This window comes from Leptosomus discolor, chromosome 19, assembly GCF_034619465.1.
Source record: "Leptosomus discolor isolate bLepDis1 chromosome 19, bLepDis1.hap2, whole genome shotgun sequence".
NCBI lineage: Eukaryota > Metazoa > Chordata > Aves > Leptosomiformes > Leptosomidae > Leptosomus > Leptosomus discolor.
In genome coordinates this window covers 5,380,491-5,394,616 of record NC_141409.1, presented here as the reverse complement: position 1 = coordinate 5,394,616, position 14,126 = coordinate 5,380,491, and the positions used below count along the sequence as shown (strand labels likewise).

General features: G+C 46.5%; 1 protein-coding gene across 3 annotated transcripts in view; it reads right to left on the bottom strand.

Moving 5' to 3' along the window:
* PAPPA (pappalysin 1) overlaps positions 1-14,126 on the bottom strand; it is a 177,802-nt gene that overhangs the window by 37,622 nt on the left and 126,054 nt on the right. For all 3 annotated transcript variants that reach the window (XM_086475664.1, XM_086475662.1, XM_009955051.2), the window contains 2 exons: positions 10,995-11,208; positions 1,480-1,648 (listed from right to left, as the gene is read on the bottom strand). In XM_086475664.1, the coding sequence (XP_086331790.1) occupies positions 1,480-1,648; positions 10,995-11,208 (383 nt within the window). The remainder of the gene's footprint in view (positions 1-1,479; positions 1,649-10,994; positions 11,209-14,126) is intronic.

The window sequence follows — 14,126 nt, the reverse complement described above, 5'->3', positions numbered from 1 at the left end:
GCACAGCACTGAGCAAAACAAAGCTATTGGCTTCAGGGTTTTTACTGGTGGAAAAAAGACGACAAAGAGCAACAGTAGACCAGGGTGAGAGGAAGCATGTTGTAATAGGCAGTGAATCACATTAGCTAGGGGTCTTAAAATCCTCCACTCCTATCATATGAGTCTGATCAAGGCTCTGAAACCAAACTTCTCAGAGCAAAACCATATACAGTTGGCTGAGCCTCCCCAGAAGGTACTTCCTGCGTTTAAATAACACAGCGCTGGTGAAACATGTTTAGGCTGTTTTATTTGGTTTGGGATTCCTGTGCGCTCAATGTACAGATCCCTTCCAACTGTTTCCTGGTTCAGCCATTCAGGCTCGTTTGAGAACTTGTTTTCTGTTCCGTAAAAACGCTCAGCTGGAGCTGGGGTTCTGGTGCTGATGCCAATTAGGATGGAAGAGGCCCAGCTCACGGGGTCCTGTATTTGTTTTGTAATTGAGTTGAAAGGGCTGACTCATTCCCCTCCACTCTGTCTCCCCCCTCTGCGAGCTTATGAGGAACACAGTACTTCACAAATACAGACAGGCTGCTGAGCGTGGCTGCCTGCCCCCAGCCCCCTGCGGCCCCAGATGCGTGTGCTGCCCCGACAACATGCGAGAAGGTGCCGGTGGAGGAAACCAGCCCCACATCGCGTTCAGGGGATGCGGGAGCGTTCGGGACGAGAGGGCAAACTGGGGAGTCTGCCCTGCACCCACACACCTGGTGCACCCTGCTCCCAGTGGCACGCCAAAGCTGGGCCATGCTGCACGTACACCTCATCCGCCTCCCCCACCACGAAGGACCTGCGTTTTTTAATGTTTAAAGAAATGGATCGTTGTTCCTCAGTACCCCACTCGCTGCATCAACACATACAGCTTTTGTAGGACTGGATTATTAATGCACGGCTTAGCGAAGATGGGGAGCACTCCCTGGCCCATTGGGGTAAGTTTTCAGTGCTTTGTTTGGAAGCAAAAAGGTTTGGGTGCTTTTTCCACCCCCTTGATACCACGTATTTCTGCAGTGTCAGGGTGTGGTTGGGAGCAGATGGACTGAAATGCTGCAAATGAGTTAAGACATTGTTAGCCTCAACCCAAGGAATAAAAATGAGGTATTTTGCCCAGAAGCTGGTTGTGCAAAAAACCAAACACCCAACCCCCAAAAAGCCAAACCCAAGAAACACTGTTTGGATGAGTACAGCCAGCGAGATCAGAGCCTGAACACATATTTAAACCTTTTGGGTTGAAAATTTCTAAATTTGGGGAACATCTGAGATTCGCTTGCTTTCAGTATTTGTTCCTACAGAGTCAGATGGCTCTTATTCTAATTAGAAGAATTTGCGGAAAGCCTTGTCCCAGCGCTGAGCTGAGATTTTGGGTTTTAGGCTGGGTTATTTCTCAATTTCTCCACAGCTGTTTGCTCATCCCTATCTTGTGGGCCATACAAAACCAGCAGAACAAACCTGGCTCTTGCTGAGATCATCGTCTCGCTGGACTTGCAAAATGTAGCCCGTCCTGCAGCTCACGTTGCACTGGGCACCGTTGTACCACCCGCCACCGGTGCAGTTCAGCAGCGCGTTCTCGATCTCCAGCTTTTGGCAGTCGGTGGCTTCGCAGGAGTAGTGGACACAGCTAGGTGGGAGACAAGAAGTGGTATTTTTATTCATTTCATTTATTTCATTCCACAAGAGCAAGTGTGTCTGACTTGCAAACTCATCACTTGTCAGGCCGCAGAGGCACAGACTGCATACTGAACCCGACTTGGCAAAGGGCTCCTCACCAACGAGCGCACCCTCCAGTTATGTCTCCTGAAAGATGGGAACAGTGGCAATGGTGACCGGGAAAGCACAATACAGGTCTTGTGGCAAAAGCGAAGAGCCTGCCAATTCTGCAGAATTTTTTCTGTTCTGCGATATTCAACTGCGCTGTGGCCTCCCTGCTCCTGTACCGACAGCCATCCATCCGTCCGTCCGTCCCACAGGAGCACTCTCCCTCCAAGAGCAGTCCTTGTGCCCCATCCAATTTTAAACCGGTGCTGAATTCAGGAGTGCTTGATATTGCTAGTGATAAGTGTGCATGTGTGCACGTGTGAGGAGGGGTTTCTGTGACAGACACTCTTGTCTTTGAGAAACTCGATCAAAATCAACATATTCATTTTATTCCACTGCACAAGGAACACCAAACATCAGCTGTGTAGCTGTGTTGATAAGCTCTTATCAAGCTCAGCAGCATGCTGTCATTTCAGATCTCTCCAGTTGCTGTCCTGCCATCCATAAAATGTTTCCCTGGATGGAAACTGTCTGCTCTCCCTACAGTCAATTACCATAACATTTAGCACAACTTGTAAAAAGAGGGTTTTGCTTTATTTTTATATATACGGAGATGTCTGATTGACACAAAATCTTTCACCATCTCTGATGACCTGAGTCAAACATTATAGCACATGTTCAAATGTGAGTATGTGGCTATGGGCTAAAGGGCAATGAAAATGCTGAGAGTCTTAGAGCATGAGGGTAGATTCAGACTACATATAAGGAAGAAATTCTTTACAATGAGGGTGGTGCAACACTGGAACCGGCTGCCCAGAGAGGTGGTAGATGCCCCATCCCTGGAAACAGTCCAGGTCAGGTTGGACAGGGCTCTGAGCAACCTGATCCGGCTAAAGATGTCCCTGCTTATTGCAGGGGGGTTGGACTAGACGAGCTTTAAAGGTCCCTTCCAACCCAAACCATTCTGTGATTCTATGTGCAAAGATGTTTTGCTGGGTCTGAGACAAAATTTCTGGGGTTAAGGATTCCTACAAGGTGACATGCTTCTGCTGAAAATTAAAATTAATTTAAATTAAACACAGTCAAATGAATTCTGAGGAGCGAATACCTTGACTTATTTCACCATCTATGGGTGTAGGGAAGAACCTGAAACACAGAAAGTTATAGAAAGAAGGGAAAGCAACGCATCAATGCACATATTTTGAAATGGATTACAAGCAAGCTATTCCTGTCCCCTAGAAAAAGGGTTAACAGCCACCAAACCCCCATCCACCTTAGTAAGCACAGGACTTAGCATGTACATGGTGTTTTGCTGCGTTCAAAGCATTGTGCAGACATTATCTAATTAATTTTCATGACACCCCTGCGAGACACCTGGGCTGGTATTGTTATCCCCATGTTGCTGATAGAGAGGCACATCTGCACATGTCTCTACTGAGCTCTAGATCAGATTAAACGACAGTATTATGTACCTCCACAAGTCATTTCTCTGTCCCAGACTAGTGCTATATGGGAAGTGCCCGCTGCTTGTAATTTAAGGTTGCTTGTTCAGTGGCAGCCCTTCCCTGGAGTGTGATGAGCCATAAACAATTTCTACATTCAGAAAGATCTTATTTCCTCATTGTGCACAAAGTATTGCTGCTGACAGGACTGAGGAAGGAGGATTCCACCTCTGTGTTGGCCAACCCGATACCCTTGTATGCACCAAACAGCGGCCTGTCTATCAGCACTACAACTGCGATGCTCATTACTCCTGCAGAATGGATGATCCTCTGCCAGAGCTGACCTACACGGAGTGATCCTGCCTTCAGTAGGATTCCCCCTGCCCCCCGCCACACCGAGGGTTTCACACGTTTCCAGTCACTGCGACTCACAGCCCGACATACAAATTTACACTGCCATTGAGTCACTTGGCACTGACCAAGACTGTGGATGAGACGGTGGTAGAACAAGGGGAGAGTACACCCTAGTGCCCAGGTGGTCCCCTCTTGCAGAGGAGTGACATGAGGAGAACGGCCCTGTGCAATTGTCTGGTAAATGCCCAATGTGACTCACCCAGGAGTGTGAACCACAGACTTTACTGTTTTGGCAGCAGCCCCGGGGCAGCCTCACACACTGTGGCTCCTCGAGCGGAGCAATACCTCACTACCGACCTCACGGCACTGCTAGTCGATTAAGCCATCAATTAACATAAGCAAGAATATCTGAACACGGATGTTGAGTGAGAGCGTAAATAATGACTGATGTCTTGTTGGGCCCTCCCTACACGTCCCAGTTACACCTACCCATGAAGGCTAACTGTCACTTTGCTCCCCTCCATTTTTCAGACAGTGAGGCTGCAATATGAGTTCCTCCCATGCCAGGGCTTCGGTGACGAGCAAGCTGACTCATTGAGGAAAAAAGCAAGCCCTATTGCCAAGCCATTCTCAGAAGTACATACTGCGAACCTTGATGGCCCACCGCAAACCTCCCGCAAAATCTGAAAACCTTTCTGCACTGAAGTTGGAAAAATAAAATAACAGCAGACCTATTTCATTTAATACTTATGTGAATCAATGTGCTACACATCGATGTAGCACTGAATTCAGCCTTGAATGGCTTCAGAGGGAAGGATGAGCCCAAGAAAACCTTTGCAATTTGCACAAACGGAAATCTGGAGCAACGTCACCGCAGTCAGTGGCATAGCTTTTCATTTCCATCAACGTAAAGGAGAAAAAGAATCTAATTTCTTGAGTTCATATCAGGACACCAGATGAGAAAGCCGGAGCTTAAAAGTCCTACAGAACTGAAACGCCACAGACAAAGGCATTAAGAAACACTTATTGTGATGTTCTTCTTTCTGTTTACAAGTCCCCTTGTGGTCTTCCTAAATGGCCAGGGAACATTTTTAGCCACCCCCTCCAGGCTCCAGATTATGCCTCGGTTAGCAGATCATCTGGGCAGCGTTCTCTGTCTGTAACTCTATATGAATGACTTCAGTGACAAACAATACAACCATTCACTTTTTGTAAAAAAACAACCACTGCCACCAAATGTTTCCAATTTAAATATTTCTGGTTCTCTAGCTACTGGTTCCAATTTGGTATCAGCTACTGTCAGCCGTGAATCCCAATGAATTTTGAAGTCACGATCCTGAACTTGAGTTCTGCAAATGCAGAATTAAGAACGAAAAATGAGTATCTCCGAGTAGGAAGTTTAGACAAAGAACCCATCACATCCATATTGCAGAATTGTGGGTTACAGAAGCTCATGCACAGGTACTGCCATTTAACAGTGGTTAACCATCACGTGCTCCAGAAACTATGCATTCCTCAGAGAAGAAACGATATAGAGTATCTGAGAATGAAATCACTTCTACGTTAACTCCTGTTGATTCCTGGCATAGGACAGCTTAACCCATTTTCTTGCAATCAAAATTGGGTGACTTCATCAAAACTGCCTATTTCAAATCATCCCTGGTCTATCCTAACTCCCCAAATGCACCTGGGAATCGCCTGCCAGAGTATGAGCTGGTCTGGATGAAAGCTACGCAAGGGACCCAAGGACCACTCTAACCATTTACTGATCTACATGTAATGAACAAGTGTCGGTGCCTGGGATATTCCCTGACAGTTTATTTTACTAGGTCCACATCAGGATACACCTGTTCCTGTTCATGCCCTGGTAGTGTATGATTTCCTAGTGTACGATTTTCATGCCAAGGTGCGTGCAAGGAGCAGCGGATTTCTTGCACACGTTCCACTGCCTGCAGCATGTTAAAAATACAGATCAAGGCAGATCGTTTCAATGATGTAAAAAGCCCTCAACTGAATTAGCTTCACATGCAGGCTGAAGTTCTGAGCCAGTTCTTACTTTATTCAAATCCACTCTGCCCATCCCTAATCTAAACGAGCTCAGTCATTAGCCTCTAAATCTTTACTTCTCTGTGCCAATACTGGCCCCAATTCAGCAAGGCACTTACATATGTGCTTAACTTCAAAAGCACGGTTAAGTCCCACTGATAGATTTGACTACAGGGGGATGTAAGCAAATAGCTAAGGGCTTTGCTAAATTGAGGTCTTAGTGACACAATCCTAGAAACATTTGTATTTTAACATGTTTATAGAGAATTATAACAATTAAGTGGAACTCTTCCTTCCTCACATAAAAAAAAAACAATCCAGGACTTCCTCTTTTGAAAAGCTTACAGCAGCCAAACTTTCTTTTCCTAACCCTGGGGTCAAACACTTTTCCAAGAACTCATCTTAAGTTAATGCCCTAATTATTTGTTTCCTTCATGATAGCTCTGACACATACATACGCATAGGTGAGCATAAAAGCTCTTGTTACGAGAAGAGTCACACCGTTACCTATTGTACATCGGAAAAACTCCATTTTCCACAGTCCAGGCCAGCCTGGGCTGTGGATGCGAAGCATAATTTGGTTTTGTTCTATGCCACCATACATACAACTCACACCTGTGTAGCCTTCTGAAGGTTTTTCTAACATATTTAGCCTTACAATGGGTTTGTCTTTTCCTCTGTAGAGACTCCTCCAACACAGTCCAAACACATATGCAGCACTTTGAAAAGCAAAGGCTGCTAGCCACATTCCCTGTTGTAGAAATAAAAACCAGTATGAACTGCAAAGGTGGCAATGCATTTATCTTCTTCAGTCTTCAGCTAAAACGCATTGGTCTCCTTGTACTAACACAAAATCTCAAAGAACATCTACCCGAAGCCTTGGGGCTGGATGGGGACTGTTGAACCTGTGCTGACTGTGCCACTGGAAGAAGGATCAAGCCCTCTCCTTTTAGGTGTTTGCCTTCAAATCTAGTCCACAAGAGCAACCAAAAAAGCAGCATCACCTGTGGTCCCTTCAGCAATCTCACTGCAGCACTGTTGGGCCTGACTCTGACAGCAATCACAGCAAAACCCTAATTCAAACTGATAGGGTCAGGAATGCAGATAGACCCAGAGATTTACAGAAAACACTTGATCCAACCCCAGGTAAGCTGTGAGGGAAGGAGAGGCACGAGCCAGCACGTCCCCACCACTGGCAGGACAACATTGTCCTTGGGGACTGGCTCTGCCTGCACCCCATTGTGCAAGATATTCCTGCCCGGGGGGGTCCATATTGAACTGATAAAGCTCTCAAAGCCCCTTCACCCTGCCAGCCTGGAAGCGGGACCGTGTGCCTGCTCTCCCTGCCAGAGTCTGTCCAGGCAAACAAAGAAAACGCATCGCCTTCCACTTTAATAAAAGCCAAATGATGCTGTTTGCCAATTACCAAAATGGGGCGAAGGTTAAAAACCCATTGAATTATAACACATGTCACGGACCAAAGCTTCTATGATTAACAGTTCTGTGAGAAATTCATTAATTTCACCAGAAGCAAGCTGACAGAGATTGCGCTTAATGACAGAACGCAGGGCAGGGGAAAGGCGGCCGAATCGGGAAAGAGAAAGCTGCATTAAATCACCAAAAAAAAAAAAAAAAAAAGACGAGGAAACCCTTTTTTCTCCCCCTTATAAAAAGGAAAAAAAATAACCAGAGCTATAAAGGGCGGTTGCATTTGTTCTCCTGTTGAAGATTTATCTTCATCTTTTCTTGTTGGGGAAGCTGACAGCAGGAGAGAACAAGACAAAGAGAATTTCTGGAGTGGGCTATGTCTCCCTGCGGCTTGTTTGGGGCAGCAAAGGGTGAAGCTTGGCGGACAGCCCTCCAGGGAGGCCAGGGCGAGGGCCGGCGATGGCGTGTTGGCCAGGAGCGGGTCTTGGTCTACAGTGCTGGTCCCCCCTGGCTGTCAAATGCCCAGATGTGCACACTTATGGAGGAAGGTAAACCCAAAATCTCCCCTGCAGAAGCAATTCTGCAGCCATAACAGTGAGTTCGTACCAAGATTTAACCAAACAGAGGAAAGGAAAATCTTTTCACTGGGGTAACTAGAAAGCAGAAGGAGCTGCCCAACGTGCGGCCACTGGAGAGCTGCGGGCAGCCAGGGCCCGTGCCAGGGGCGGGGAGGTTTATCTTCACTATGAACACGTTGTTAACGGAGGATTAGAAAGCTGGAAACTCCCGAAATCCACAATTCTGACAGTCAAATTTGGGAGTCTGCCAGGGTTTTCACACCTCCCCATTGCAGCTTCCAGGAGAGGTGCAAATAGCACCAGGCAGGACGGAGGAGGGGACAGGTCCTGCGAACATGGCAGGGAAATGCCACCGAGGGAAAGCAGCACTTCACCAGAACTGCCCGGCCAGGGATGGGAGACCCCCAGCTGATGTTTCCTACCCAGTGGAAGGGCCAAACACCTGATTTCTGAGGAACCGCTGTCCAAGGCAGCCCCAATGCACCAGGCTTTCTTGCTGATCAAGTCACTGCGGGGTGGGAGATTATACCTCTGCTCCTGCACACCCAATTTCACCGTCCACTCCACGAGGCTAAATAGGAAACAATAAAAGTATAATAATTTGAGCTATAAAGTGCAAGAGGAGGAACTAACTGGGCTGTTATATCTGGTCTAAGGATGCAATGTGAAAATAAAGCACGTCGTTTTTACAGCACATCTCCAGCAGTGAGGTAAACTTTTGCTGAAAACAAAACAGAGCCTGTGGTCAGCTGCAGCAGAAAACCCAACAACTGGAAAGTACGGAGTATTTTTTTTTCAAAGCCTCCATAAATCTCTTCAGAAGGATGGAATGGATTTTCAAAAGAGCTAACGATGACTGAGGACAGCTACCTATAAAGTTCAATGGGACTTCTGCATTTAAGCTCCTTTTTCCCTTCTAAAATATTAACTGTAAAACACATTTTAAGAAAGAAGAGTGAGTGCACGTTTTATTTTCGGTTATTAACTTGTCACAAACCCATGGGAGTGATCCATTCACCCGCAAAATAAAAGCTGCGCTAACTTTTAAGGGCCGATATATTTCTTTTCCCTCACATATTTAAAATCTGCACCCTTGCCTAGAAGCGTCTGTATCTGGCTATAAATCCTCTCCAACCAAAATAATTCTCCTTGAAGACAAAGAAATAGTATCGTTTGTAGAGAGAAGCCAAAAAGCTGGCAAAAATATCCATGTTGACCTAAGGAAAATGAAAGTGGTAGAATTGATGCTTACACATAGGAAGGAAAGTTCCTTTAAACATTAAATAAGTATTTTTTAAATTGTATTAGGCAAATGCAACCAGCGGAGAAAGGGGAGAAGGGAAGGATGGGCAGCATGGGACTGACACTGAAAGGGAGTCTAATGGGGAGACCGTAAGCACGAGAGGCAGAAAACCCACATCCAGCTTCTGAATTGGTTAAGAATAAATTTTTTAAAATCCCTCTTCCTATGTTCTTCCTGGATTGGGTAAAATAACAAAGGAAAAAGACGGCAGGTGACAGCAAAGGCATCACCTATTTCCTGGCTGCACAACTTAATGCACAACTTTCTCTCCACCTTGGATACCTGAACTCCTTAGACTTTCTCGTACAGAGGAAAGCATATATGGTCACCCCAAACGATCTCATCACAAGGCAAATCAGAGATTTTCTGCTATAGCACTGTCATCAGTGATGATCCCACTGATTTCAATTGGCTTTGGATCAGGGCTTTATTTCAGAGAGTTTCTAGTTCCTTGACTGACATGAGCAACTTTATGATCAATCCAGCATTGTAACCCGCAAGACCCACAACGTTACTTCGAACGAGCAAGGCTCTGATGCAGTTTTTTGAGAGCAAGGGGCTGAGATGGTTCAGTGCATCGTGAAAACAAAACAACGCAAAAGGAAAATCAAGAAGAAAAAGAAGAGGCAAACGGCGGGTGATTCTTCTTCAAGAGATTTCTAAAGGTTGCTTTGCTGGGCTGCAGAGGCTCACGGAAGCTTTGCCTAAGGGGAATGCATTTTTTATTAAGGAAATAACTTTCTAAACACAGAGCACTTCTAATTTCATAAGTGAACAAATGGTTCAATTCCTACTGAAAACTTGAGAGGAAGGAATGCAGTCCTGCCTCTCAGCCCTCTCGAGCTCTCTGTTGCTCCTCACCATCTCCTTCCAGTGGGTCTTTCTTGCTCTTTTTTTCTGTCCCGCTCCTGCACTGGGGTTTGGCCAAACTTCCACAACTAGACTTCTCATCTGAAACTTGATCCTGCTGTCTCTGGGCCTCTGAATTTATACAACCTATTGCACAGAATGATCAGACTCCTTGAATCTAAGTCAGAACACACTGACTGGATTGATTTAGCTATAGACATACTCCTTTTTTTTTTTTTACTATTTTATTTTCTCTTCCCTCTCTCCCCTTCTCACCATCCTGCCTTTCCTGGAATAAAAGCAGGTCCTAAAACCAAGCCAGAACATTATCAAAAAACCTGACAGCTTGCTTAGGAGGCTGAGCAGAGGTTTGCTGGGATATGCAACTTGGTTTACTATTGCTGCCGCTATAGTATGACGACTGCTCACAACTTTGAATTCACAAAGGGAAAAAAAAATATATTCTTTCAGGGGTTTTGCTAAATTCTCCCCTCTTTTCACTGCCTCGCTGAAAGGATCCATGAAGCTGCCGCACCAGAGGCCATGAAAGGTCACAATCTCTGTGGGATGCTGTAAAGCAGAGACTGAGAGGGGTTGGTGGTGATCTATTGATGTGTCTGTAATAACAACAAGAATAAAACGGTAGCCATAAACCTTTCATCCTGGGGGGTCCCACAGAGCTTTTCAGAACAGGGGCCAGATCCAAAGAGGTACTGAGGGCCCTTACCCAGTCGTAAAAGCACCACGAATGCTGGTGACTAGGCACCCGCGGCACGGGGCTGAGCACCTTCCAGGATCCGGCCCCGATGGGGCACAAGCATCACTTTGTCTTCGCGCGACCACTTCCATGGGAGGTCCCTGTAGCACTTTAGCAGCACAAAGCAGTTTGGATTGAAGCTGGTGTGTGAGTGGTGAAAATGATGCCGTACTGGGGAATGTATGGAGAGTTAACTGGCCCCAATTCCAAGCTTGGGATAAAGGAGGGAGGAGAAAGGAAGAGGAAATAATTCACTAACAGTATCCCATGCGGGTTAAATGTCCCATCCATCCTGATCAATGAGAACACTGCCGGTTTTTCACCAGCGACACAAAAGGGTCAGCAGGGTTCAGCTGCTGTGCCCCTCCTGCCTCCTCTTAACCCCCGGCGCAGGCGGGCGGCGCGGGGGGCGGTGGGTGGCGAGGCAGAAGGAAGCAAGCTGACAGGCTCACCTCTGCTCCGCCGGGCTGTAGGTCTGTCCTCGCTGGCAGCTGCTGATGGTGATGGGGTCGAAGTTGTGGAAGGAACGCAGGGCCACCCCAGAGATGGCCACAAACTGGGAGCTGAAGCTAATGAGGACAGCCTGGGTGTGATAAAAAGGGTGACTGAGGTCATGGATGACGGGGATAATCAGGGGATTGTTCCTGCAGCTCAGGACGTGGACACCTGCCAGAGGAGAGACAAGATCAGAGGAAGGGTCAGACTTAACACAATCGCTTCCCGAAGCTGTGGGCACTTCAGAAGCATTTCACCCATAGGAACGGCCCTATAGAGCTGAAAAGTTATGGTAAGCTGCCTGGAGGGGCTTCCCAAATCGCTCCCGAGAGCTTAGCCGAGAAGTATATCCCTCCAGACAGCTGAAGAAAGGCTGCCATTCTCTCCGCGAGCACGGCAGGCTCTCAGGGCAGTTTCTTTAGACCACAGCTACGTTTCTATTGTGCTCTGTTAAATCAGGAGCAACCATCACGGAGGAAGCAGATCTGCACTGTTGTAAAACTGGTCTGAGAGGACAGTTGGAGCCTTTGTACCACGCATCAAACGGTGCCGGCAGGCTGGGTGGCTTTGCACACCGTGGGCAGTGCACCAGTGGCTTGTTTGTAGCTGTGCAGGTCACCAGCACCCAGCATAAAACTTTTTTGCATGAGCTTTACACTAAATGTGCCCAGTTTGGGGTTTTTGGATGGTTTTCAGCCTTAGGCTATCTTGTTGTTTGCTAAAAACGGCAAAGAGGGTCCTGGAGATAGAAACAAGGGTGATGGACCCACTAAGAATTTTACAGGTGGTCTCCTTTAGAAAATAAAATCATCGTGTCTCAGGAAAATAAGAGCGTCTCAAGAGGTCGAGGTGCACAGAAGCACCAAAGAGGTGACCAGGACACTTCTTAATCCCTTTTCTTCAGCAGAAAAGGCACACAGTGATAGTCAGGAAGAAATTCCCACCTTCAGGTAGAGGCAACCCAAATTCAAATGGGCCAAATCCATCTCAGAGGTAACTCAAAGGACAGACAGCTGTCGGCTGGCCTCAAAATTCATTAATTGAGATTCACGGCCTGACGGCTGCCTGCAAAGCCGTGCTTCTGCGGCTCCGTGGCACCGCTCCGAGGATCAGCTTGGCTCCAGCTCCATTCGCTTCACTGGAGCTCCCCCAGCAACGGCTTTGGCCCAGGCCCTTTGGCTACCCTGATACACTTACAAATTTGAAAATAAAATAAATTCTATTTGCATGTTGAACTGGCTCAGGGATTTCTTTTTTTTTTTTTTTTTTTTTTTTTACTTCAGGTTTCTCGACTCAAAAGGGAAGGAATAAAAAGTTTTCATTTTTCTCCTTAGAAAGTGATTTCCTGTGAATTAAGACAGACTTCTGACCACTCTCTTTAAACATCTATCTCCCACCCTCTACTCTAAAAAAATCTTCCTTTAATAAAAAAAATAAAACAAAAAAGCAAACCTCTTTTTGTTTTGGTCTTTACCTGACCCTGAAATAACCTCCCTGTCTCCTTGCCTCCCACAGGTCTTTTGATATCAGCTCCTTGTGGAACGGTGCACGTTTCTCACTTACAAACAGGTGCAGTTAATACTCAAAATCCCGGGTTCCCAAATTCCTTGGAAGTTTCTGCCTTCTCTGATGGAAAGCCAAGAAAGACCTTATGGTATGAGGCTGTTTATTCACTTCAATTTCATTCCTCGCACTCAGGTGGTGTCCACAACAAAACAGACCCTCAGAGCTGTGCTGCAGTGGCTGGTGCTTTCTGACAAGGGAAACAAGGGCTGAACAGGTCAGGTTCATTTAACTAACCTGCCTTCATTAGCAAAGAAACACTCACGATGGTACAGGTGCCCAGGGCTGAGGAGTTAGAGCTGTCTCCATGCCTGCCCTCTGTTTCTGCAGCTCTGTATCCACCTATTCAACGCTCAACAGCTCTTGCAAAGTGCCCAGCAGCTGAACCCCGGTGTCTACAATGGCTCTGAACCCACAGCGCTGAGGTGTTTGGCATCCCAACCTCTCCATCTCCTACTGAGACTCAGAAGAAGCTTCTCATTATCTTCTGGGAGTCCACGTGGTAAAAACCTGCTCTGATCAAGGTGAGAAACTGCACTTCTGGATAGACTGCGTTTTGCTCATGGGAGTGTCTTTAGCACACTGAGGACTGGTCAAGCTTTAAAGTATTGCTGCTTCCTTTTGGACGTACTTTTAGTTTGCCACTGCCTTCTGCTTCAGGCTGGCTGACCGACTGCAGTTAATCCTGCACCCAGTGCACGCCAAAGTTTGCATTTCAGCTGCAGTTTCTAGCTTGCCACAGTGATAATTCAAACCCATCAAATACAATATCCAGAAAAAGGACTTAATGCCGCGCCCAGAACTCAGACAAAACAGGGATTGTGAACTCTGCCTGAGTGAGAACTGCTGGGTAGCCTACCTACACCTCTCCCCTGCTGCAGGCCTGCCTCTGCTGAAAAGGTCAGAGGGGCTTTTCTGTGATGAAGGCAGCATTTCAGCAGTGAAGATCTCCAGGCATCAGTCTGAGCTACCCCAAACCCATGTTGCAACTTCATCAAGGATTTCAAAACCTAACCCACAGTTTCCTCTTTGCTCCTCTTTCTTGTTCTTTTTCTCTCACAATCTGTCTGTCTGTCTCTATAAAATGTCACATTAAGAATCTGTTGGCGTGCTTGCGTCTCCATCACTTATTTCTCAGAGGGAAAGAGCTATGTGCCACTGTTTTGCGAAAGGAGGAGGATAAAACTAATGCAGGGGCCCTGGCAATCTGGGAGCTATCCTGACTCAACCTGCACAACTTGCTACGAATTTTGGTTTGTTCCCAGACCACAGACACCACACATACTTTCTTTCTTTCTTTTCCTCCACACCCCATCAAATTATATATTCCCCTGGATAGTCATCCAACACCCATGTGTTCTGGGTGTCCCTTCTTCTTCTCATCACTAGTAGGAAGTCAATTTGTGTTTCGGCTTGTCAAAATTCCGAAGTTATGGTAAAACAGAAAGCTGGGAGAAGGGGGTTATGTTTCCTTAAAAACTGCTCTCGGGATGACATGGCCAGCTTTCTTCCCAGTGGAAAAAAGG